Source organism: Lissotriton vulgaris, chromosome 3_1, assembly GCF_964263255.1.
Source record: "Lissotriton vulgaris chromosome 3_1, aLisVul1.2, whole genome shotgun sequence".
Classification (NCBI taxonomy): domain Eukaryota; kingdom Metazoa; phylum Chordata; class Amphibia; order Caudata; family Salamandridae; genus Lissotriton; species Lissotriton vulgaris.
In genome coordinates this window covers 1429453640-1429479894 of record NC_141689.1, presented here as the reverse complement: position 1 = coordinate 1429479894, position 26255 = coordinate 1429453640, and the positions used below count along the sequence as shown (strand labels likewise).

At 46.6% G+C, this 26255-nt stretch overlaps 1 protein-coding gene across 1 annotated transcript in view; it reads left to right on the top strand.

Annotated features, from left to right (window-relative positions):
- Positions 1 to 26255, top strand: part of ELP1 (elongator acetyltransferase complex subunit 1) — a 686929-nt gene that overhangs the window by 618374 nt on the left and 42300 nt on the right. The window contains exon 31 of the mRNA XM_086963713.1: positions 19202 to 19262. Coding sequence (XP_086819839.1) covers positions 19202 to 19262 — 61 coding nt within the window. The remainder of the gene's footprint in view (positions 1 to 19201; positions 19263 to 26255) is intronic.

Genomic DNA, 26255 nt, shown 5'->3' with positions numbered 1-26255 from the left:
TTCGGTGATCCGCTCGACAAACCGGATCTGAAACAAAAAATTCTGGTTATACACCCAAAGACTGGACATATCACCACTAAAGTGACTTTAAAAAGAGGGGCTACTACAGAAGAGAAATACCACTTACCATTGACGAAGAGAACTGTCGGTACAAATCGTTCCCTTCCCCCTCTTCCTTCACCTTCTCTACCCCAGAGTATACCTGTGCCAAATTCACCTGAACACACACCTGACAATCAGGGTGATGGTGATGGGGATAACAATGATGACGATCAGCCTGGAGACATGGTGGATGACTATAATACTGATTCTCCCACTGACAATGACCCGGTTATATATCCTACCAGGCCCTCTCTACCAGATGACAGTGTAGGATTTTTCGATTTGTTAAGTAGAGCTGCTACTTGCCATGGAGTCCCTCTACACATAGAATCCCTTGAAGAGGACTTCCTTTTCGAAACACTAAACAACACATAAAAGTCTACACACATGTTGCCCATGTTAAAAGGCATGACCAGACATTTAGAGAACATTTTTAATGATCCTGTTAGGGCACGTATCCTTACTACAAGGGTAGATACAAAATACAAGCCTGCCCCATCAGATGCAGTCTACATAAAAGGTCAACTACCATTAGATTCACTTGTAGGTGTTAAGGTACGGAAAGGGCAAACTCCAGACTACTGGAGACACATCACCACCACATTAAGAGTCTAAACTCCTTGATGCTTCAGGGAAAAGGATAGACTCCCAGGCTGCTAACTTCTGGCGTATTTCCAATACACAGGCGTTGCTAGCACGCTATAACCGCGCACACTGGGATGAAATGGAGCAACTCATCCAGTGTCTTCCTCAAGAACACAGATCAAAAGCGCAAGACCTGGTACATGAGGGGCAGTTAATTTCTAACAACCAAATTAGATGCTCCCTAGATGCTGCTGGTACATCTGCCAAACTAGTGTTCTTTTAAGAAGACATGCCTAGCTGCGCATATCAGGGTTTAAACCGGAGGTTCAAACTTCCATACTAAACACACCCTTTGACAAGGAATACCTTTTTAGGACGGTGGTAGACACTTCATTGGATAAAATGACGAAGGATACTGAAGTGGCTAAATCCATGGGAGCACTTCCGTCTCCACAAGGGTGTGGTTCCTTTTGTCTCTCCTTTTATCTAGCAGGATCAATAACTACTTCCTCAGACACTGCATCCACCTACAAGGGTAATTATCAATCCTCAGGTTCCAAAGATTTCTATTGAGGCAATTGCAGAGGAAACAATGGCAAGGGCAGAGTTAGAGGTTCCACTACACGTACCTAGCCATCCAATACAAAACAGCGACTTGCCCATAGTTCCCCCGACCACTTAACACCTGTAGGGGAGAGACTGTCACAATTTCTACCAAAGTGGCACTCAATTACAACAGAGAAATGGGTTCTTCAAATTATCCGTTCTGGTTACTGCCTAGAGTTCATCAACACTTCTCCAAACATTCCCCCAAAGACGCACAGACTTTCAGCGGATCACCTAGACCTTCTCAAACAGGAAGTACAATCCCTGCTACTAAAACGAGCCATAGAGCCCGTACCACCTCAACATCAAGGATCGGAATTGTACTCCTTTTACTTTCTAATTCCAAAAAAGGACAGCTCTCTCAGACCCATATTGGATCTCAGAGAACTCAAACTTTACATACAGTCAGACCACTTCCACATGGTATCACTGCAACAAATACTGCCTATTTTGCAAAATGGCGATTTTCTTTCTGCTCTAGATTTAAAGGACGCCTACTTTCATATCCCAATCCATCCTGCTCACCGCATATTTCTCAGGTTTGTGATAGCAGGTCAACACTATCAATTCAGGGTGCTCCCATTGGGAGTCACCACTGCCCCCAGAGTCTTCACAAAATGTCTGGTGGTAGTAGCTGCGCATCTCAGAAGACCAAGCATACATGTCTTTCCCTATCTGGACAACTGACTCATCAAGGCCGGCACATATCAGCAATGTCGCAACCACATTTCAGTAACCATTCAGCTGCTTCAACAGCTAGGGTCCTGAGTAACTGTGTTAAAAATCACATCTTCAGCCAAACAAGGTTCAAGATTACCTAGGACCCACTCTAGATGCGGCCAGAATTTGAAACATTCAGGTTCTCGTTCTCAAATTCCAACCCACTCAGTCACTTCCGGCTTGAGTGTTTATGCAACTGCTAAGAATGATGGCATCATGATCGTTTCCCACGCCAGGTTACACATGCGTCCACTTCAAGAGTATTTAGCCAGTCAGGGAACCAGTTTTGAGGTCTATTAACAGATCTAGTGTTGGTAAGTGGCTGTACTCATTGCTCTCTGCAGTGGTTGAACACACAAAAGTTATCAAAAGGGTGTCCGTTTATAGACCCAATTCCACAGACCGTGTTAACAGCGGACGCATCCCTTACTGGCTGGGGAGCTCATCTTCAACAACACACAGTACAAGGGTTGTGGAGTCACCAGCAAAAGATGCTCCACATCATTCATTTAGAGCTCATGGCAATCTTTCTTGCACTCAAAGCCTTTCAAGGTCACCTATCTGGCAAGGCTTTGTTGTTCCGAACCAACAACATGAGAGCATTTACATACAAAAACAGGGAGGGACACACTCTCTCCAACTGTCCCACTTAGCCCAGGACATCTGGAAGAATGGGTCAGGCATACAAGCATGTTAAGTTTCAGGGACTCCCTGGTTCAAGTTAGTACAGTTTAAGTATTTGCATCGCACTAACCTAGCACACTGTTTTATTTATAATTTATCAATAGAGATTGTCCCCTGTTTCAGGTGTAAAAGAGAGGGGTGGAATGTGCTTAAGATTTCCGGAGTTTATGCCACTAGTGGTAGCTAAACTGCACACTTTAACCTGGGGTGGAGTGCAGCTTTTGGACCCAAATCAGTATCTTTTGGGACTAACTATGAGAAAAATGCAAAATTGGGCACAAATCTATGATGTTGTGAGCGCTTCTGGCAAAAAGGAGATTGGTCATACATTGTCACCATCTGACGGCACCCCCAGTAGTGAGTTGGCTTAACCTCTTAGATGCTCATGACAGATCCCGGCCGTCATGAGTCACGGTGGGCGTGTGCTGATGACGGCCGGGAGCCGTCATGACCACGCCCGCGATCGGAATGTTCAGCACTGCGGCGGAATTCGTGCCGCAGTGATGAGGTTAAAGATTTGCAAGAATGGGCACTCGCGTAGCAACTGCACATTAAGCAGATCAGGACAGATGAAAGAGCTGAGGATGACTTGTTGGACGAGAGAACAACGCTCAGGGTTTTACTGGATCCACTGATGCTAGATCACCTTGAGGAAGCAAAAGTTGGGACATTGTAGTCTCACACGGGAAATGCTAGCTGAAGCAACTAGAGATAACGGATGACAATGGGAGAGAGGGGAAAAAACATTGACTAATTTACCAAAGAGAAAAATAAGACACAGATGATATGGTAAATGACTATGATGTGGTGTGCATACAATGATGTCCCCGTCCTGGAAGAAAAAAGCCCCTTGACTTTAAGAAGACACAAACAATGAGCTAGATGTCGAAACAATTCTGGAAGTGATAAAAGTAGCACATAACTATGTTTTAGGATGCTCACATTGAACCAAGCTACACCTGACTGAAGAGATCCAATTAGGCTGCAACCAGTCTCTGGTTGCTTGTGTTCTGGTTCAGAGAGAAGCTGTCTTGGCTATTCAAGTTAGACTGTTCCTATTGGAGCAAGGCCAAGGCTGGTTTGCATATGGGTGGGTTTAATGAGGTTGTAGAGTGGGCAAAACAAACATGATTTGGAATGTTACCACAAACGATTGCCTATGGTTAGATTATTTAGAAGCATTCCTCACATCACCTTTTGTGTGTTTGATGGCAACGTGTATACCTGGGCTTGTATTATGTTGTTTGTATGTTCTTTGTTTTTTTGTATTTAAACTCACTGTAAAGTTCTTCTTTCAACTAAATCTGTGGGGGCTCGGTGAAGTAAGTAAAGAGTTGGGAGAATGAGGAACTGTTACAAGGGTGGGGATGGAGCCTTGAAGAGAGTGGCACAGTAGGGCCCGGTGTTAGCTATAAGAATGAGCAAAAGTGTTTAGCTTATAAGTGTTAAAAATAATATTTTTGACTAGTACATATATACTTTTTCTTGATGCAAATCGATGGAACTTAACCACATGACAGACACTTGTTATTTACAGCAAAAATATATATACAATGAGCAGGCCTTAGGGGTTCTCTGCCTCGCGCTACGCTGTTTTACTCTCTGGCTGCTAAAGTGTGATTTCTAAACTGTTTATCTCCTTGTCCACATACTTGCATTTTAAAAATATTTTACCTGCCTTTTTGCACATTTCACTCTTTTTTGGGGCTGCCAGTGACACTGCTGCTGCCGCAATTCACTTCCTGGTCTCCTGTGGTGCCACCAGGAACTGCCATCTTGGGGAGTTGCTGTTCTAGCTTCTCGGGCACACAGGGCTATTTTAATGCATGCTGCGCAAACGCACAATGGACGCGCGCAGCGGGCGCGCCTAAGGCAAGCCCGTCTGCGCCCCGAAAGTGGCCAGCGCCAGCCACGCTGTCCATGAGCCTTCTGCTATTAGACAGTGAATTACATGCCCTTGATCGCATTCCCCAGTGTTAGTTAGGAAACTGAGAGATGACTGGGGCTTTAAAGAAGGCGTGTCAATCCTGTGGATTTAAGCTGTCCCAGGACCTAGTTTCCCCTGATGTTATTAGTACCCTCACAGGGCCCCCTCCTATTCGGGCGACCCATATAAACGCCCGCTGTCTTAGAAAACATCATGACGATGCTTTTGAGCTTTTAGAGGATAACTCACTAGATCTGCTGTTTGTAACAGAAACTTGGTTGGACACCGCTTCAGATCCAATCATCACCTTGGTTACACCTATGGGCTATAAGATTGCTAGAGCTGATCGAGCGGAAGGGAGAGGGGACGGTGTCGCCATTTTTTATAATAAATAAGTGGGATCTCCGTAGGGGGCATGGGGGGGGGGTGTCACTCAGTGGGGTGGTTGCGAGGCCCTTGACTTTAGTATCCGTTTCTCGGCCCACTTCACACTAGGAGGCTCTCTGTTTTATAGGCCCCCCAGCCCAGCGGGACCCTTTCTCCAGGCTTGGGGAGATGCAGTTATCACTAGGGCGGTCAATTTCACACATTACATGGTCCTTGGAGACTTAAACATTCATTTGGATTAAGTAGACAGCAAGGATACACGTGATCTGTTGGATATGTTACACCTGGCTAAACTTGACCAGCATGTTAGTCTTCCTACCCATCAAGCGGGACATATTCTCAATCCCATTTGCACTAACTTTCCTATTTTATTAGAGGACCCATGTCCTGTCACATGGTCAAACCATTTCTTATCTCACATTTCGTAGGTGGTGCCGCATGTTGAACTGAAACGGCGCTTAGGCTACAAACAGCCTATGGTAAAACTGACCCACGTGTACTTAATATAGTTCTGGCAGCTGCCAAACTAAGTATGGGGGGGAGCTGGAAGAATGCCTGGCGGGATTTTCTAGCTGGGTCTCAAATGCAATAGCCAGGGTGGCCCCTTGCCGCCCAGCTAGGCAGGCTAAGGAGTCACCATCTGAGGTTCCGTGACAATTGTAAGTGGTGTTTTCGACTCGCACGAATATGGTCGAGTCTGGTATCTATGAACCGCAAATGACGAGTTTAGTAAGTGTGCGCAGTTTCGCTGTGCTAACTTAAACCGTTCGTTTGTTACGTGGGTTTTTCATCTGTACCCACGGGTTCCATCTTAGATACGGCATCCATTTTGTCTCTTGCCCTCAAGTAGTCAGCGAACGGACGCTGTCCGCTTCGCGACCCTGGGACTCCCAAGATATTTGCGGAAGACACATGTTCTTTGAAAGTGTCTTTATGACGAGGGGGTTGCTGCTGTAAGGCAGATGGCGCCGCTCGAGGCTCATCTTGCCGCACGGACTTATTGTCTCAGCCGTGCATCTCATTAGGCACGTCCCTTTGATGCCTGTATCTCGTGCTTCTCGATACCTCCCCTTTTACACCCTTTCCGATCTCCCCACTGTCTCCGTCTTCCTCTGCACCTGTCTTCGTTCCTATTTCGATCTACTTTATTGCTGATTGGAATTTGCTAATGGTGGGAAGATGGGTTTTTACAGTTGGGAACCGCCAAATGTTTCCGCACTTATGTTCCGGACCTTATGTGTTTCAAAGTGACCAAAGCGACCCCTCTGAGAGCTAAATGTGGGAACCGGGTTGTAAACTATTGTGTATCATGTTATCCTATGGGTAAAAACTGTATAAAAGGAGCGATCCACAGAACCAATTTGAAGCAGTCTCCCCGAACTACACTCGATGTACTTCCTGTGACTTCTGTGTTCCCTGCAGTAAATAAACCTTGACTCTTTGACGCCGAAGGAAGTGTCCCGTGTCTCTGTGACTTGTACGCCGGAGCAGGTTACCCACGAAGGTTTCAGGTGTTGTGCCCTGGCACCGCTGGGTCCAAAAGAACCCAGTCCTTCAGTTGGCGCCCAACGTGGGGCTGCATCAGTGGTACCGGTCCAAGCCCGACGATCGTGAGGAACTTCGTGTGAAATCTCCGAGGGAAGGTGCACCCCGCTTCATCGATCCTGTTGTCGAAATAAGTGGCCCGAAGACTTTTCCCGCGAAGATTCCCGCCTCCTGACGGCTGCGACGGACTGCTGCCCTGACTGTAGACCTGTTTTGGCGCCTGGCGTAGACCTTGGTATAGCGAGACGATTGACGGGCCTTCCTGAGGACGCCATTGATCTTTGAGTTAAGTATTTGTAGGTCGCTCCCAGAGTTCTTGGTTGTTGACACTTTAGCGAGTGTTTTTGTTGTAAACACTTTAGCGAGTGTTTTTGTTGTAAACACTTTAGCGAGTGTTTTTGTTGTACACGCTGTGTGAGTGTTTTTGTCGGTGACACTTTGCTAGCGTACTTTGTTGTTGTATTTGTTTGACGACTGCAGCCGCCAAAAACCGAGGGTTTTGTTCTTTGCTGGGACTTGGTAAATCCCGTAACCCTTGAAGTTTGTGAAACTCGGCTAGTGTGCAAGATGCCTGGTCGCAGTACTTTGTTCAGTTGTTTTAGACCTTGTGGTGCGGATTCCCTGCTGGAGGACTCGTGTCCGATACCTCCGGTTGGAACTCCTACTTATGACTTATATAGCAAACATGGGCTAGGCCCGATTGCTTTTAACGATTATTGGATAAAATATACAAAGAAAGACGGCGATCTTCGTTGGCCACCTCACGGTAGCTTCGAAGCGTCGATCTTAGATAATTTGGAAATAAAGTTGTTCGAACGTAAATCTAGGCCGGCCATGTTTGATGCCTTTCGGTTGTGGCGCAAAGAAGCCCGACAGAAAGAGATCAGACAGAATAAACGTAGTCAGCGAGATACTGTTGCTACCATAGTGAAGAAAGCTGAGCAGTTTCAGCGTGATAAGGAGGATAAGGATAAGGAAGTGTTTGAGAGGCTACAGCGTATGTCCATAGATAAATGCTATCCTGCTTTGCCTACGGAGTCGGATAAGAAGGAAGAGGCAGTTGAGGATTCTTTAATGTCCTATCTTATGAAGTCGCCACCTCCGTACGTACAGGGTACCGCAGCTCCTGTGGTCCCTGCCGTACCTGTTCTTCCACCTGTTATTCCTCCACCAGTTCCTCAACCTGCACCCGCTCTTCCGACTGTTCCTGCTCCTTTGCCTGTTTCTATTCCTACTGCTCCTCCGCTTCCACATACTCCTGTTCCCGCTACTGCTCCCGCTACTGCTCCTGTGTTATTAACCCCTGTTGTTGCTAATGTCTCTACTCCTTCTTTTGTTAGTCCTGTGTCTTACTCTTCTCCCTCTACTCGTAACCGTAATTCTCCCATTGCGACAAACTTCTTTCAGTCGCTCGGACCTGTTTTTGGCTCTGTTGGTTCTGATGGTCCTCAGAGATGTAGCCAGCTTCCTGGTAATAGAGAACGTGTTGCGCTATACAATATGGCGATGGGTTGGATGGTAAACCCTGTTAGAAATCCACCTCGTGTTGTCCTCGAAACGTTTGATCAATTCAACATACCAACTCAGAGATATGTGTTTGATGAAATGTGCAAGTTCTTACATGATCAGATAGCGGCCAATGCGCCTGACGAGGTGCTGACCGCCCTGTCTGAACTTCGACTTCAGTTCGCAACTGGACTGATAGTAGATACTAATGTCCGACGTGCTATTGAGCGGTTACTATCTCTTCGTCCCGCTCCTATTCCTCATGCATTGTTTGTTGAGGACATTGAGCAACAAGACGAGTCTGGCCAATATCCTATGCGTGAAGTTCCGCCGGTTTGGATACCAGCTGATAATACTGGTGCCCAGCCAGTTCCGGCACATTTCCAGAGAGTGTGGATACACCTCCCATGGAAACGATCGGAAGTGCTTCAGGTGAAACAATCTTTGCCCGATCCTCGCAAAAATCCTGCAGGGTATTATAAGGAATTATCGCAGCTCGTAGACGCTACGGTAATGAATCTTGCCGATATCGACATGTTGTTTGGCAATGTCGTACCGCAACCGGTATGGGCCAAGATTCGTCACCAAGATCACGCAAATGAATTAGGTGGTGATTGGAATGCCATTACAGCGGCAGACGCTGGACAAGTGGCTGCTACTAAACCCGATCAGTTGATTGCTGATCTTCCCCAGCGAATCATTACATTAATGAAAACGCTTATGCCAGCTATGAGGGTAAATTGGGACAAGTTGTCAGCCTGTAAGCAGAAGAAAGATGAGAGTGTATCAGACTTCTTCACGAGGTTTGAGGAAGCATTCGTTGATCATAGTGGACAGGATATGGGTACTGAGGGTGGACAGAGGTTGTTTGTGGATAAATTCGTATCGAACTTATTGCCCGACTTGAGCAATAAGTTGAAGAATTCAGAAAGTGCGTGGGCCGTTTCTACCTCAGCTCAGATATTGGCTACGGCACAATATTACGAAAATAGAGAAAAAGAGGAAACTGACCGTGCTGATAAAAAGACGAAAGAGCTAAAAACTAAAGTGTTGTTACAACAAGCATATCCGCCGCGTTCTAATCAGAATGCGCCTCAACAGAATAGATCGCAGACGCAATCGAATCGATCGCAGCCGCGTAATGATTCCTCTTTCCAACGATCTTCGTTAGGGTACAATCAATGTGCTTATTGTAGACAGGAGGGACACATTAAATTCAATTGTCCTGCTTTAAATGACCGTAATAGTGGTAATTCATCTAAAGGAGGCCGTGGTGGTTCACAGCCCGCATCACGTGGTAGAGGTCGTGGTGCTCAGAACGACCGTTCTGACCATTCATCAAATTCTAATAACTGTTTCGATCAACGTGGATCATCGCAAGGACGATCTGCGCAGTACAATGTAGACGATTATTACGTCGATCAGGGAACTGACGACAGTAATTACTAGGACAGCCAGAGACAAGGAGAGGGAGTGGTATCAGTTCCGGTTGATCAGAGAGGGCCTTACGTCGCAGTTGCTACATCGGGCGTCGTTGAGCCTTTTCTGTTGGACACTGGTGCAGCGAAAAGTTCTATCATGCATTCGAAACTCCCTGGCGCACCTTTGTCTGGCTTAACAAATGTTTCCGTTGGATTCTCTGGCGCCCCCGTTAGCAATCCAGTTTCACGCCCTTTGCCCCTTCAAATTGGGCCTCGTGAGCTCGAAGCTCCGTTGATTTTAACCACTGGTTGTGGTGAAAATCTTTTGGGTCTGGATCTGCTTAAACGTTTGTATGCAACTTTGTATTGTTCTCCTGCGGGTGTAAAGCTTACGTTAGGAGAGAGAGTAGTCTCTCCCATGTATTTGTCTCTCGATAAGCTTCCACCGGAATTGAATTCTCTTCCTGCGTCTTTGTGGGCGACGGGTCCAAATGATGTGGGCCTACTTGATATCTCCCCTTATGTTGTTCAGTTGAAATCGGATGTGCGATTGCCACGTATTCCCCAATACCGTATCTCCCTTGATGGTGAACGAGCTTTGTTAGCGATCATCTATGATTTGATCGAGAAAGATGTTATTGAGGAGACTCGGGGAAACGTGTGCAACAGCCCTGTACTGCCCATTCTTAAACGTACTGATCCTACCAAACCGCCTGTTTATCGTTTTGTTATCGATTTACGGGAGGTAAATAAAATTGTGGTTCCTCAATTCCCTGTTGTGCCTGACATCACGGCGCTACTGACTCTGATTCCAGCTACAGCTTCGTGGTTCTCGGTGATTGATTTGAAAAATGCGTTTTTCAGCATCCCGATCGCCGAAGAGAGCAGGGACCTTTTCGGTTTCTCTCTTGGTGGACGTAGCTTCCGGTTCAAACGCGCTCCTCAGGGCTACTGTGAAAGTCCATCGATTTACAGTCAAGCTTTGAAGGGTCAACTGGATGCGTTTAGGTTGCCGGTTGGTGCGGCTTTAATCCAATACGTCGACGACTTATTGGTGGCTGCTGATACTCAGGACATTTGCAAAATTGCTACGGTATCGTTGCTGCAACATCTCTGTGAGTTAAATCACAAGGTGTCACCTTCTAAACTCCAATATTGTTGTCAAGAAGTAACCTATCTAGGTCACTTATTGTCAAAGGAGGGAAGGAGATTGACCCCAGAGAGAATTGCAGCGATTGCGCGAATGGCTGTGCCACAAACCCAGAGAGATGTGCGTGCCTTTCTAGGTATCACGTCGTACTGCAGGCAGTGGATTCCTAATTTTTCATTGCTAGCGAAACCATTGGTGGCTCTTACGTGCAAGGATGTTTCAACTCCTTTACCATGGACGGAAGAATGTCAGAAAAGTTTTTCTGAATTACGTGATTCATTGTGTTCGGCTCCTGTGTTAGGTACCCCTGATTACAGTAAACCGTTCACGTTATATGTTCACGAGAGGGAAGGTTGTGCTTTGAGTGTCTTAACGCAACCTTTTGGTGGTAAGCAACGTCCATGTGCATATTTTTCCTCGACCTTAGACCCAGTAGCTAGAGCATTGCCGAGTTGTTTGAGAGCAACTGCGGCAGCTGCGGTCTCCATCCGACAATCAGCAGGATTGGTCATGGGTAATATGCTTACGGTGATGGTTCCGCATGCAGTCGATACTCTTTTGAATCGAACGAAAACTCAGCACTTGACGAGTGCAAGGTTATCTGGGTACGAATTGACGCTCTTGGCAAGCCACATTCAGATAAAACGTTGTAATGTCCTAAATCCGGCAACTTTGTTACCAATTAGTGCAGAGTCAGATGAAGTAGCAGAACATGACTGTTACTTGCGGACAGAAGAGGAAACAAAAGGTCGAGTGGACCTTAAAAACACCCCATTGGAAGACCCGGATGGCACTCTGTATGTGGATGGGTCATGTTTTAAGTTGCCGAATGGCGATGTGACTACTGCTTATGCTGTTGTAACGTTGAATACTGTTGTTGAGACTGCGAGATTGAATCAGAATTCTGCCCAAGCTGCAGAGCTGATTGCTCTCACTAGAGCATGTGTATTAGCAAAAGGTAAACGTGTGAATGTGTACACCGATAGCCAGTACGCTTTCGGTGTAGCGCATAGCTTTGGACGGTTGTGGCGAGAGCGTGGTTTCTTGACGTCGCATGGCACGAAAATACAGCATGGCCAGCTTGTGAACGATCTTTTGGATGCATTGACTTTACCTGCACAAGTTGCAATTGTTAAGTGTAGTGCGCATCGTAAAGTGACGGATGATGTTGGTCGTGGTAATGCGTTTGCAGATGAGATTGCTAAGGAGACTGCCCGGAACCTTAGCACTCGAATGTATGTGACGAGTTCGGTTAGGTGGCCTACAGAATCGAGTATGTGTGAGGATACTATAGAGAGTGTGAAAGCAATACAGAATGAGGCCACCGACACTGAAAAGACGAAGTGGAAAGAAAGTACGGGAAGGTTGGATGTGAATGGTTGCTGGATTGATTTGTCGGATCAGAAAAGATGGATGTTGCCTGATGCGTATGTGCTGGCCGTTGTGACAATGGCACACGGGTTAGCACATATTAGCGCGAAAGGTATTTGCAAGTTGTTGGCTGCTGTGTGGAAGAATGATGGCATTACGAAATGTGCTGAACGACTGGTGAAGAATTGTATGGTGTGTATAATGTACAATCCTGGCAAAGGAACCCCAACTCCCCCTGGCAGTTTTGCTCCTCCTTCGTATCCCTTTGAGGTGATCCAATTGGACTTCATCCATATGGAACGATGCAATAACCTGAAATACGTTTTGGTTGTGGTTTGCGCATTCTCCCGATGGATCGAGGCCTATCCCCTCAAAGACAATACTGCTTTGTCTACTGCGAAAATCCTACTGAAGGAATACTTTCCTCGGTATGGAATGCCTAGAGTCGTGTGGTCAGATAACGGAAGTGAGTTTGTTGGAAGTGTGATGAAGAGTGTGTGTAAGGGCCTTGGAATTAATCAAAAATTCCATAGCGCCAATCATCCCCAGTCAGCTGGATTGGTTGAAGGGTACAATGGCACCCTTAAACTAAAGCTAGCGAAGATTCAGGCTACGACTGGACTTTCGTGGCCTGACGCTTTGCCTCTAGCATTACTGTCAACTAGGGCGACTGTACACTCCCGAATAGGGCTTAGTCCCTATGAAATAGTGTTCGGCCGTCCTGCGAATGTGTGGGGGGTTCCTAGGCCAGGAATATTCTCTGATCTTGAGTATCCGATGTTGATTGATTACTTACATGACTTGACTGCTAAACTGAGGTTAATTCATCAACAGGTTTACGACGCCTTGCCGACGCAGACGGAGGGTCCAGGCCACCAGCTCCAGCCCGGGGATTGGGTGGTTACCCGTAACTTCTCACGCAAGAACAATCTGGACCCCCGATTCACCGGACCTTACCAGGTGCTCCTGGCCACGAGGACTGCCGTTCGTCTTGAGGGGCGGAAGAATTGGGTACATGCTACCCATTGTAAGCGAGTCCCTATTCCTTTGCCGGCAGACCCGTGGGTAAGGAAAGGCATTGCGTCAACAGAAACAGAAACATTGCCGGCGTTTGTACCTTTTAGCGACGCACAGCTTGTTGGAGAACCCTCAGCGCAGCAGAAAGTCACTGTTGAACACTTGTCAGCAAAAGACTCAAGACCAGATCAACCAACTGATCAGCAGGACGCTGTCTCTTCAACGGATCCTTTGTTCGACGAGCAGACACGTCCCGGGAAACATCGATATTCTTTGCGATCTCACACTAAGGACAAATAAAAATTTTCTTGCTTTGCTGAAATTGATAACTGCAATATCCTCGTTTCCCATGATCAATTTTGAACATTCGTATCATTGAAACTTGTTTTGTACATATATCAAGCTTCTTCCTTGTATCTTTTTCCTTCCACAGCTGAGAAATATTGTGCTAAATAAATACATATTGTGTATTGAGGGCCGTAGGGCCGCGCGCGTACTTCCTTCTGGACAGTAGGTCTTGACGCTAGGTTAAAGGCCGTCGGTTCCTAGGAACTCCTGGGGATTGACTATTGCTGCACAGAACGAAGTGCGTCAAGAAACGTTGCGGACGGTCGTAGGGAAATGGCATTTTCGAAGCTGAATGATTTGGAAGGAGCTCAGGCGTACAGAGTCAAGCTGCAGAAACTCAGTCGTACTAAATGTTTCATATTCCAATTGTTTGTATTGTTTTTGACTGCTTCTGCATTTTTGGCGGGTGGGGTGTATTACACTATGTCTTACTTCTTACTTGCTACCCCTACTCCTACTCCTTACCCTAACCTTACTTCTACTACTTCTACTGCTTCTCCTCATTCCTTTCATATGTTACCGGAACACGAGCAGGCTAGACGTGTAGAATTCCGCAACAATTCCTTTATTCAGCTCCTCCATCAGCATCAGTTAGTGGTTAACACTACTAATTGTTGGGTGTGTGGGTTGATGCCACATACTACGGGTAAGGGAATTCCATATCTGGTGTTACCGTATAGTTCCCAAGGGTCAGCTCGAGCATTCCAAACAATGTTTCGAAGCGCACTGGGTTTCCACCCCACTCAAGAACAACGTTCCCCCAACTCTGGTCCTACCTCGTATCAGAGGCTGCTATCGATGGCAATAGAGGATATGGAAGATGAGATCCATGATCCTTTTCTTATCCCTAAAGAGGAGGTACAAGCCTATAGGGTCCTAAGTAGAGGGGAATATAGTATGTTCACTAATGAAAAGCAGCTTAAAAGCTCGCCTCCAATATGGGTCGTACCCCACACTGGTAATCTTTGTCTTGTGGGTCGTGGTTCGCACGCCTCACTTGGAGCAAGTGCTTGCACTGAAAGTTACGTTCTGCCAATGTTCCCGTCCCCTGTGTTCCTGGCTGCCAAGGGTACATACTTTATCTGTCATGATCGTGCATATACATGGTTGCCCGCAGACTTCATGGGCTCATGTTTCATTGCAAATCTGTTGCCTCCGACGTTCACTGTAGATGCCGATTATCATAAGACTAGAGTTGTACGAGGCGTAATTAGCGAAGAGGATACTGCCGGTCAAGAGGCAGGAGACTTTTTCAAGGGTTTCCTCCCGTTTTGGGGACCTATGGTTAATAGTAGGAACCTGAGACATTTGACTCGAGTGGTAGAATCGACAGCTAATATTACTGCCAGTGCCCTTGGTAATATCACCACAGAACTTCAGGCGGAGAGACTTATGACGTTACAAAACCGTATGGTTTTAGATGTCGTTTTGGCAGATCGCGGTGGGGTATGTAAAGTGATCCATTCGAGCTGTTGCATTTTCATTCCAGATAATGCTCCTACTGTCTATCAAGCCATCTCGAAGTTGCATAAGATCTCCGAATCCATACACGTGGATGTAGGGGATTGGACGCTATTTGGATGGTTTTGGGGCCTGATGTCGACTTGGGGTTGGAAGATTCTGATGATCATCGGGGTTGTGGTAGTGTTCCTGTTCACGTGTTGCCTTTGTGTGCAGTGTGGTCCTGCCTTATGTGGCCTCTGTGCTACAACGTGTATGAGACAACCATCTGTTACCAAGGGGACTCGGTTGGACAGAGCTATGCTACAACGACATCTTGATGGTCTGATGAATATCGAATATGATTCCGACTAGTGCTTGCCTACATGAGGGCAAAAGGAGCGTCTGAGGTTCCGTGACAATTGTAAGTGGTGTTTTCGACTCGCACGAATATGGTCGAGTCTGGTATCTATGAACCGCAAATGACGAGTTTAGTAAGTGTGCGCAGTTTCGCTGTGCTAACTTAAACCGTTCGTTTGTTACGTGGGTTTTTCATCTGTACCCACGGGTTCCATCTTAGATACGGCATCCATTTTGTCTCTTGCCCTCAAGTAGTCAGCGAACGGACGCTGTCCGCTTCGCGACCCTGGGACTCCCAAGATATTTGCGGAAGACACATGTTCTTTGAAAGTGTCTTTATGACGAGGGGGTTGCTGCTGTAAGGCAGATGGCGCCGCTCGAGGCTCATCTTGCCGCACGGACTTATTGTCTCAGCCGTGCATCTCATTAGGCACGTCCCTTTGATGCCTGTATCTCGTGCTTCTCGATACCTCCCCTTTTACACCCTTTCCGATCTCCCCACTGTCTCCGTCTTCCTCTGCACCTGTCTTCGTTCCTATTTCGATCTACTTTATTGCTGATTGGAATTTGCTAATGGTGGGAAGATGGGTTTTTACAGTTGGGAACCGCCAAATGTTTCCGCACTTATGTTCCGGACCTTATGTGTTTCAAAGTGACCAAAGCGACCCCTCTGAGAGCTAAATGTGGGAACCGGGTTGTAAACTATTGTGTATCATGTTATCCTATGGGTAAAAACTGTATAAAAGGAGCGATCCACAGAACCAATTTGAAGCAGTCTCCCCGAACTACACTCGATGTACTTCCTGTGACTTCTGTGTTCCCTGCAGTAAATAAACCTTGACTCTTTGACGCCGAAGGAAGTGTCCCGTGTCTCTGTGACTTGTACGCCGGAGCAGGTTACCCACGAAGGTTTCAGGTGTTGTGCCCTGGCACCGCTGGGTCCAAAAGAACCCAGTCCTTCACATCTAAGCCTTGGTTTAATCCTACTCTTAAAGCCTCGAAGCATGACTGTAAGATCCTAGAGCGGGCATTGCGGTGGAGTGGCTTTTGTCCGGTTGACAAGCAGAAGCTCAGAGACAAGCAGAAACTATACTACGCAGCTATTACGCGCACTAAAGGGCAATTCTTCTCCGCCCATATTGAATCAGCCAGTCACAGCTCTAAGGAAATTTTTGCTATTGTTCAAAGCTTCATGTCCCCGCTGGCTCAATTAAGCAAGTGTGTCCTCATCTTCACCTTCTTGGTGTAACACTCTCTCCTGCTGTTTCAGGGATAAGATTTAGGCGATTCAAGCAGCCTTTACTTCCTGTAATAGCACTATGGAATTATCGTTTGAGTGTCACTCTGCTGGCCCAGCCCCCTCTTGGTCCGTATTTAGTTCAGTGGACCCATCGGAGTGCCATAAAATTCTTAAGGGCCTCTAGTCAGGCTCACCCTCTGATCCGTGCCCGGCGAGGACACTGGCATCAGTTGCCGATGTCATTAACTCAGAGGTGAATACCTTGGTCAATATGTCCCTTCAGGCAGGGGTGGTACCTCAGGCTTGGAAGGAGGCTAAGATTCTTCCTCTTCTAAAAAAGCTGCCACTGGACCCCCTCTGCCCAGGGAATTACCGGCCCATCTCCCTCCTTCCGGCAGTGGCGAAGGTGTGTGAGAAGGTGGTCAATAAGCAGCTGACGGACTTTGTGGAAAGGGAGATGCTTCTGCACCCTGCTCAATCAGGGTTCAGGGCATCCCATAGCAATGAGACCGTGTTGGTGGAGGTGTTGGAGGCCATCCGGGAGTGCTTAGACGCCGGTGGGAGAGCAGCACTAATTCTGCTTTACCTCTCGAAAGCGTTCAATACGGTACCACATGCACTCCTTCTTTCTCGTCTGGCCAAGAGTGGTCTGTCGGGCACCGTGTTGGGATGGTTTCGGACTTTTCTTTTGGGCATGTCGTCCAGATCTGGATTCCGCCGTCCTCCTCCCCTCAACCGGTAACCACAGGTGTCCCGCAGGGTTCCTCCCTTAGCCCCCTTCTTTTTAACATCTATGTTACTCCACTGATCTATTTGGCGGAGGAGTTGGGGGCCAAAGTGATGGCATATGTTGATGATACTCAGTTGCTTTTTACATGGGACAGAGGTGCATTATCCGTATTACCGATGCAACATTGTCTGTCCTCCATTTTCAAATGGTTGGCAGAGGCACAGCTCAAATGTAATGAAGAGAAGTCGGAGGTTCTGCTCTTTGGTAAATCCCCCCCCTAATTTCAGAGAGCAGCTCTGGCCTCCTGAGTTTCCTTTACCTACCTCATCAGGAAAAACCGCAAAAAACTTGGGGGTATGGTTTGATGAATGTCTCTCCTTTATGACGCACATTAATAAGCTGGCTGGCTGCTGCTTTGGCCTGCTTAAAACCCTCAGAAATGTTTTTCCCCTCCTTCCTCAGGCAGCGAGGAAAACAGTTACCTGTGTCCTGATTCTGTCAAGGCTGGACTATGCCAATGCCCTGTATGCTGGTGTTCCTGTGTACCAGATGGAAAAACTGCAGGTGGTTCAGAACACAGCAGCCAGACTTCTTCTGGGCATTCCGGCTAGAAACAGTGTCCTCCAACAGTTACGCCCTCTTCACTGGCTTCCCATGTTGGAGAGAGTCAAATTTAAATCCTTGACTCTGGCCCACCGTGCCCTTCATGGAGGTGACCCCCTTTACCTACAGAGGCATTTCTCTTTTTATGCTCCCGCACGTTCTTTGTGGTCTTCGTACCTTTGCTATGCTCTGGTCCCTCGTTTTAAGTTTCAGAGAATAGGGGGCAGCTCCTTCACTCTGAAGGCGACGACTGCCTGGAACGCCCTCCCTCTTGCGTTACGCTCCATCCAGGATCCAGCTGTGATCGTGAGGAAACTGAAAACACACTTATTCTCCTGATAGTATTCTGCCCCCCCCCCCCCCCTCCCCGCTAGGCGCCGCACGGAAATAATTATGAGTAGCTGTGCGCGTCATAAATGTATGCAACAAATTTATGTAAAATAACATAACAGGTGGCAGGATCTTCTCCAAGAGGAAACTCAAGACATCCTTGAGGGGAAGATATTCATAAATACAGTATTTGAAACATTATTTTCCTAAAATCCCACTATCGCTTGACAGGTTTGAATCAAGGGTGTGCTTCTTGGAAATGTGCTAATGTACAACCTTGAATAACATGGCTCCCGGGCCTATTCGAACCATGAAGATCGGCAAGCATATTAAAAGCTACTAGATGCTCCAAACCACTGTGAATCGACGTACAGATATATAAAACTTTAGTGTATCTTTTTGCATATATTTATATAAATAAAACAACAATACTGGAATTTATAGCAATATATGAGTTTGATACAAACAAGCGTCGGTTTTCAGAATAGGGATGGTTGGGCACGATGTGTGGTTGCTAATGGTGCTGCTGTGTCCTTGTGAGTGGTAGTACAAGAAGAATAGGGCTTCCAAATGCCTGTTATGCTAGGTCAATAACTATTTGTAAAGTGTACATACATTCAGTTGGTTTCACAGCTCTTTTTGGTCTGCATTTTGTGTCCTGACTGAAGAATTGTGCATATTTTTGTTTTCAGTGAGCTCATAATGGTAGAGGTCCCGGGCTGAGGGTAGGTACGAAAAGAGTGAAAATGGTGAGTGTTTGTTTAATGTGAATGAAGAACATTCTGCAGACTGTCATCCATTTGGACACGATGTTGGTATTTGGCATAAGTGTGATGTCACTTTCGATTTGGTCCTGAAATGCATATTGTTTGAGAGAGCTGTAAAGGGATGGGTACTGACAGACACGTATGATGAATCGTTGAGCGGGGAAGAGGGTTCAGTGTTCTATTCTTCTGTCAATGATGCATTTCCTCCCCAGAAGCCATTAAGAGTATTAGTGGTTTTCATTAACATAAATAGTTGAACTATTTTTTTGCTGTGTTTCTTATTATGAAAGTTATTTTGCCTCACTGTCTTCTTAGTACCTTTGTCTACATATATTTAATTCCTTTTTTCCTTTACATTTAAGATTTATAAATACAATCGTCTAGATATTTTGGAGACAAACCTGAGACCTTCCATTATAGAAGGTAAGTGATGCGTATCAGCTAAGGATTTTCATATTCAAAATGTTTTCTTGCAACTTATTGTAAAATACAATTGTCAAATTCAAAAGTATATCTTCACCATATATGGAGTGATAAAATGCAGCACAACTAAACCTGAGGAATGAGACTAATGCATGTAGGAGGGACACACAGACAGCTTTGGCATCCTGCCTGCATGTGTAACTTTACTACCTCGAGTATAATTGTGCCTGCCTACCTATGAAGAAAGGATTTCTTACTGTTGATTAAAGGGTATAATCGCAAACGGTCAGTGTAATTGATCTTGCCATTGAGCCCATTGAGGATCAAAGTAGAACGTGAATTGTGAAAGAATGTGACTATAGATCAGTGATCCTTTGCTTGACATGGAGACTGTCCGCCCCTAGAGGAGGTCTCAAGAGAAGAGTCTTCAGAGCCAGGATGCAGCTGTCTTTTCTACAGGTCACAACTTAAATTGCAGCCATGTGAAAAGTAGCAGGTTCCCACTAATAGCATTCTGACACCCACTAAAACCTTGTGCTATGCATGTGGGTCTCTGTATTATGAGCAGTACTGCTATGGTTCACATCGGTGCTGTTGGTACCAATTGTGCGGCCTCCTTTATTATGTGGAAATGAAGGAACACAGGAACCCTACTCACAACGGAACCAGGGTGTAGACTTTATATAGGAAACAGCTTTACCAGTGGAATAATATGTTCAATTTGTATGGTAACATTAGAGCATAATAGCAATAAAAACAAGGGTTAAATGGGATGTCAAAGAGAGAAAAGGAGGCTCACAGCGAAGAATTCTGATAATGCAGTTGTATTTATACAGCTAAATCAAGGTATATATATTTACAATAGTCTTTCGGTGCAAAAAGTGTCCCCAGTGTATACATGAAGAACCAAACGAACAATTGAGTAATTACTGGTGACTGTATTTACAAGGTTTCTGTGCAATTCTTATTTCAAGGAAAGCGACCATTCTAAATATATATAGAATAGATATACAGACACTTTACACAATCATACGTGCTATTTGCGAGGTTGGTTTTCCGTTTTATCGTCGACGGCGTATCGACCCTGTGGTGAATAAAGGGTCTCATCTGGACCAATAGTAGGGGGGGACATCTGAAGGATAAGATAAAGATAAGGTAAGGACTGGACCTATGGGGAACCCATGTAACTCAAGTAGACATTTCAGACAATTGGGGCGATATGTACCTGATTATAACAATGAAGCTCACATGCGGTGTACGGTGTAAACCCTGTGCATGAAGGTGAAGTAAAAGTACTCACAGTTAACCCGGCCGGGTTCTGGACAGTGAATATATGGGAGAGAAACATGAGAATGGAAATTAATAATTCGAAGGCAGTTGTAACAGTGCAGACAGGTGATGTCGGTGGTCACTGTCAGGGTAACTTACCACTGGTACAGTTGACTTGCCAATGGATGTAGTCAAGGGTGGGGTGCAGTAGAGATGGAGCGCGATGCTGTCTCAAGGTGGGAATAAATCCAGAAGGCTTGATTTCGCCCAAAATGGGGCGATCGTTATTAAGGGTAATACCTGTTTGGAGGGGACAGCAAGTTAGAGTGTGCTGGCTCAAACAGAGGCCGAGGAGAGGTCACTGGATGTGTGGCTTACCTCAATTAATTGCTTCTATGGCACACGGGCAGTCCGAGTGAATCTGCCTGCTCTGGCAAGGATATCCGCGTTAGTCGGCGTCCTTGTGGAGAGACCGTATAAATGGTAGACTGTGCGCAGGGTAAAAAAGGATCTTTAAAAAGATCGATGTGAGCGCGGGGGCAAGATGCGATTGCAGATAGGGTGAGCTGCTGTGGGTCATGACTATGTGTATGACGAAGTACAAGGACCGTGTATAGAGGGAGAGCTACCGCTTGTGACCTAAGATTGCAGCTAGGTGACACATAAAGGCATGGTGGCAGGCGACATAACGATTCACAATTGCTGGCTATATTACAGTTCTCTTTTCTCGACCATATTGCAAGAATTGGGCGGCAGATGCATAATATGAGTTTTCGTCGTGAAAATGCATAGTACAGTGTATGGGCATAGATACAGTGAACATGTACATATGGGAAATATGAACCACAATTACCAACAGTGTAAAGTTACAAGTACAAGGCATTAGAATTCACAACTATAATAAAGTTCACCATCGCCGACTCTAATAAGGCTCCCAATGACCGACCATATTACATGATTTGGGCGGTAGATGAATAATATATCAGTCTCATGTCGCGGCAATGCATAGTGTAAAGCATGGGCATGTGTATAATGAACATGTACATACAGGAGTGATCTGAAGACAATACGGTTACGTAATTGCGACGGCAATTGTATGCTGTATGTAACAATACATTGGCATAGTTGTAGATAGCATGTGATATTGTGGTGACAGCCGTTGTTGCTTGCAGGGATGAGTGTAGCTATTTCACATGAATTGTGACCAGGGTATTTGTTTCCATTCGGCAACTTTAGGCAATGGAGCATGTTAGGGAAGACATGAGATGTCTGGAAGTGGCAAGGTTATGTCATCTTAGAGTATGGTGCTGTGACGACCTGTAAAGGGGTCATGGGGCAGGCTGTATGTCCCATGATGGGTGTGTATATTAATGCGTAAGGGTGGCGACGATGCCGCGCCATTCCTCTGCAGAATTTAGGCCTTGATTGATAGTCAATTTTATCGATCCAATGGCATTCACGACGTTGGTGGATTTGAGCAATGTCGCCCCCTCTTTCTGGGATTTTGGCAATGTCAATTACCTGCCACTTGATCTCATCCGCTGTGTGATGTTTCTCAATGAAGTGTGAGACCAAGGGCGCTGTTGTCACTAGACGTCTTATGCGGCTGCGGTGCTGGCCCATTCTGCTTTCACAGGTTGTTGTGTTTGTCCGACATATGGAAGTCCACATGGACACCAGATACAATACACAACGTTGCGTGTGTTGCAATTAGAGAAAAAATCTAGAACATGGTTGTGGTTCTTGTGTGTAAATGTGGTAGTGTTTTCCGTGTATGGACATGCTACACAGTTTCCACATTTGTGGGTGCCTAACACAGGTGGGAGACCCCACGTAGCTTCAAGAGTTCCCCCTTTCCTTTTTGCGGTCTCAGTGAAATAAGAATTGCACAGAAACCTTGTAAATACAGTCACCAGTAATCACTCAATTCTTAGTTTGGTTCTAAATATATACACTGGGGACACTTTTTGCACCGAAGGACTATTTTAAATGTATATACCTTGATTTATCTGTATAAATACACCTGCATTATCAGAATTCTTCGCTGTGAGCCTCCTTTTCTCTCTTTGACATCCCATTTAACCCTTGTTTTTATTGCTATTATGCTCTGATGTTACCATACAAATTGATTATGTGGGCATGCTCCTCGAGTTCCCCTTGTCTTTAAAAAAAAAAATGCATACAATTTTCATATATATATATATATATATATATATATATATATATATATATATATATATATATATGTACATATGTCATGAGCTATACACACAACAAGAGCAAGTATACTAGATTGTTCCTTGCCGTAGTATCTGGGGTTTTTGTCCCAGATTCATTTTCTCCCTCTCCCTCTCCCTCCCTCCCCTCCCCTTCCCCTCCCTCCCCTTCCCCTCCCTCCCCTTTCCCTCACCCCCTCCCCCCTCTCTCCCTCTCCCCTCCCATTCCCCCCTCTCTCACTCTCACTCTCCCTCTTCCTCCCCCTCCCCCTCTATCACTCTCCCTCTCCCTCTCCCTCCCACTCCCTCACCCCTCCCCCTCCTTCTCCCTCCCCCTCTCTCCCTCTCTTTCCCCTTCCCTCCTTCTCCCTCCCTCTCCTTCCCCTTCCCTCCCCCTCCCTCCCTCTCCTTCCCCTTCCCTCCCCCTCCCTCCCTCTCCTTCCCCTCCCTCCCCCTCTCCCTCTACCTCCCCTCCCTCCCTCTCCCTCTACCTCCCCTCCCCCTCTCCCTCTCTCCCTCTACCTCCCCTCCCTCCTCTCCCTCCCCTCCCCCCTCTCCCTCCCCCTCCCCATCTCCCCTCCCCCATCTCCCCTCCCTCCTCCCCCTCCTTCTCCTTCTCCCCCTCCGTCTCCTTCTCCCTCCGTCTCCCCCTCCCCCTCCCCCTTCTCCCCTCCCCCTCCCTCCCTTCCCCTCCCCCTCTCTCCCTCTCCCCCTTCCCCCTCCCCCTCCACCCTCTCCCTCCCCCTTCCCCTCCCTCCCTCACTCCCCTTTTCCCTCCCCCTCTCCATTTCCCCCTCCCCTCGCTCACTCTCCCTCTCCCCTCTCCCCCTCCCCCTCCCCCTCTCTCACTCTCCCTCTTCCTCCCCCTCCCCCTCTCTCAATCTCCCTCCCACTCCCTCACCCCTCTCCTCTCTCTCCCTCCACCTCCCTCCCTCTCCCTCCCTCTCCCTCCCTCCCTTCCCTCCCTCTCCCCCTCCCCTTCCCTCCCTCTCCTTCCCCTTCCCTCCCCCTCCCTCCCTCTCCTTCCCCTCCCTCTCCCCCTCCCTCTCCCTCCCCCTCTCCCTCTACCCTCTCCCCTCTCCCCTCCTCTCCTCCCCTTCCCCCCTCCTCCCCTCCCCCCCTCCTCCCCCTCCGTCTCCTTCTCCCCCTCCGTCTCCTTCTTCCTCCCTCCCCCCTCCCCCTTCTCCCCCTCCCCCTCCCTCCCCCTCCCCTTCTCTTCCTCTCTCCTCCCCCCTCTCTCCCTCTCCCCCTTCCCCCTCTCCCTTTGTGCGTGCCCGACTTTGCTGGTGTCCTTTAACCATGTACCTCTGAGTACTGTTTGCCTGTTGACTACCTGGTGATGCGCTTGTCTCTTTCTGCCGACGCATACGTGCTGCTAATGCTAGGTTTCATTGGGATTTTGCATATGTGCGGTGTAGTTCTCACGGTCCACACTGCCTGCTTATGTGTGTCTCTGTAATCCACATACATGTTTCTCCTGGTACTAATGGTTCTGTATATTTCTCCATGGTGACGTCTGTCCCTTCACATGTCAATTTTTGACATCCACTATTGTGCATTCTGATTTTAGATGCTCTGACTCGGTCATGCTGTTTTGTCCCTTCTCTGGGTCTTTGTCTCTTGCAGATCCATGGGACCCTGTGCTCAATTTAACTTCTTCTGGCAGACGTTTGAGGGATTTCTTCCATTAGGCATTGGCCGTTCTTGTTGTGTGGCTCCCTTTCGTCCGTGTCTGCACGGGTGAGGTTTTGTACCGTCCTCTGACTTATTGCGGTACCATTGCCTCCCCTTGTTAATGCCCCCTTACAGAGCTTAAAGGGTCTGTTGTCAGCTGTCTCCACCGTGTTTAGTCAATGTTATTGATGGATCAGTTCTCTTTGGAACTTGGTGGGTTTCAGTCACAGACCCTCCTCCAATGGGGTATAGCTTTGGTATCTATTCTAAGTTAAGGAATCTGCGGCTAGATGTCTCTATCAAATGAATGAGTTACTTACCTTCGGTAATGATGTATCTGCTAGAGACACAATCTAGCTGCAGATTCCTTAACGCCCACCCATCCTCCCAATTTTGCGAGACCCTTCTAAGGCTGGGTTCTACCCACTTGCCTCCTTAAAGGTGGCCTTTGTCTTCCTGCGGGTGGTCTGCTTCACCTACCTCTTGGGTAGTATGTTGAATGATGTTTTATCTGTTGCTTCTCCACACATCCTCGTAATTGAGTGCTGGGTTAAAATGTCCTTCCACACTCCTCCACCCTGTTTCTTTGCCAGTGTGTGAATTGACCATGTTCTTCTACCCTCCCTTCCACCCTCTTCTATTTTTGACCCTTACTTTGGGGTCTCTTGGACTCTGCTGCAGTCCATTTGTTTGGGGTCTATTTGACAGTGCTACAGTCAATAGGTCATCTATAGGGTGTATGGTTGCACATTCTCAGTTGTTGCAAAAATGTGGTCACTTACAGTGAATCATGTTGTGTCAGTTCTGTTGCCCTTTACAGTTTTATTCTGTGATTGCAGATTGTCTATCGTTTGCCATCACATTAATTTCCAATGCCATTTTGCCTCATAGGATGGTATGGCTCTACGCTTCTGTAAGACTGTTTCTAGGGGCGGGTACTCTGCTCTCTCCCTTCAGTCCCTTACAGTATAAAGTACTCTTTCACTGACATAGATGGTGATTTTTCTCATCATTCTATGATTTCTTGTCATTGTTGTTTCAAAGAATGTTGATCTTTTTTAGCACACTCTTCCTACACCCTCACAGTTTTAGTAGTGGCTCCACGTTGCGGCGTGGAAAAGTTTCACAGTAGAAAACTGACATCAGCGCTCAGGAGGGACTTATATGGCTCCATTGACGTCATATCCGTGGACGACATCAGTACGGAGCAATGCGACGACGTCCCCCCAGCGCGCAGAGGTACTGCTGAAGATTTTCCTGATCCAGTCTGATGCCTGGGGATATTCTAAGTTAAGGAATCTGCGGCTAGACTGTCTCTCTACCAGATACATTCTTATCGAAGGTAAGTAACTCGTTCTTCACAATGTATGACAACTCTCCACAGAAATCATTAGAGGGCACTTTCAAACAAGACTTCAAAGTGGCCTTGATGTTCACTATTTAAAGTGAACTTAAAAATGTCAAATGACGAACATTTGCACGGAAAGGAACTTTTAATAAACTGTTATAAGGGTGAAAGTATCAAAGTGTGTTTATTACACATTATTCAATGTTACTTAAAGAGGAAATATGCAAAAGAACAGGCGATTATTCCACTTATGGGTTTGGATTGGTACTGTGAATTCCCCGTGAATAAGAAATAAAAAAGAAGGCAACAATGACTAAGCTGAAACATAGTTCTTCTGCCATTAATCAGGGGATTTTTTCCACAGAGAAATGGGTCCCTGCTTCATAGCCCACTCCCATATTGCAGTACCTCTCTCACTTAAGATTGCTCCTCTTACGGAATCTATGAGTTCGAGGCATGTGGGCTGCTAAATTCATATCTTTGCAT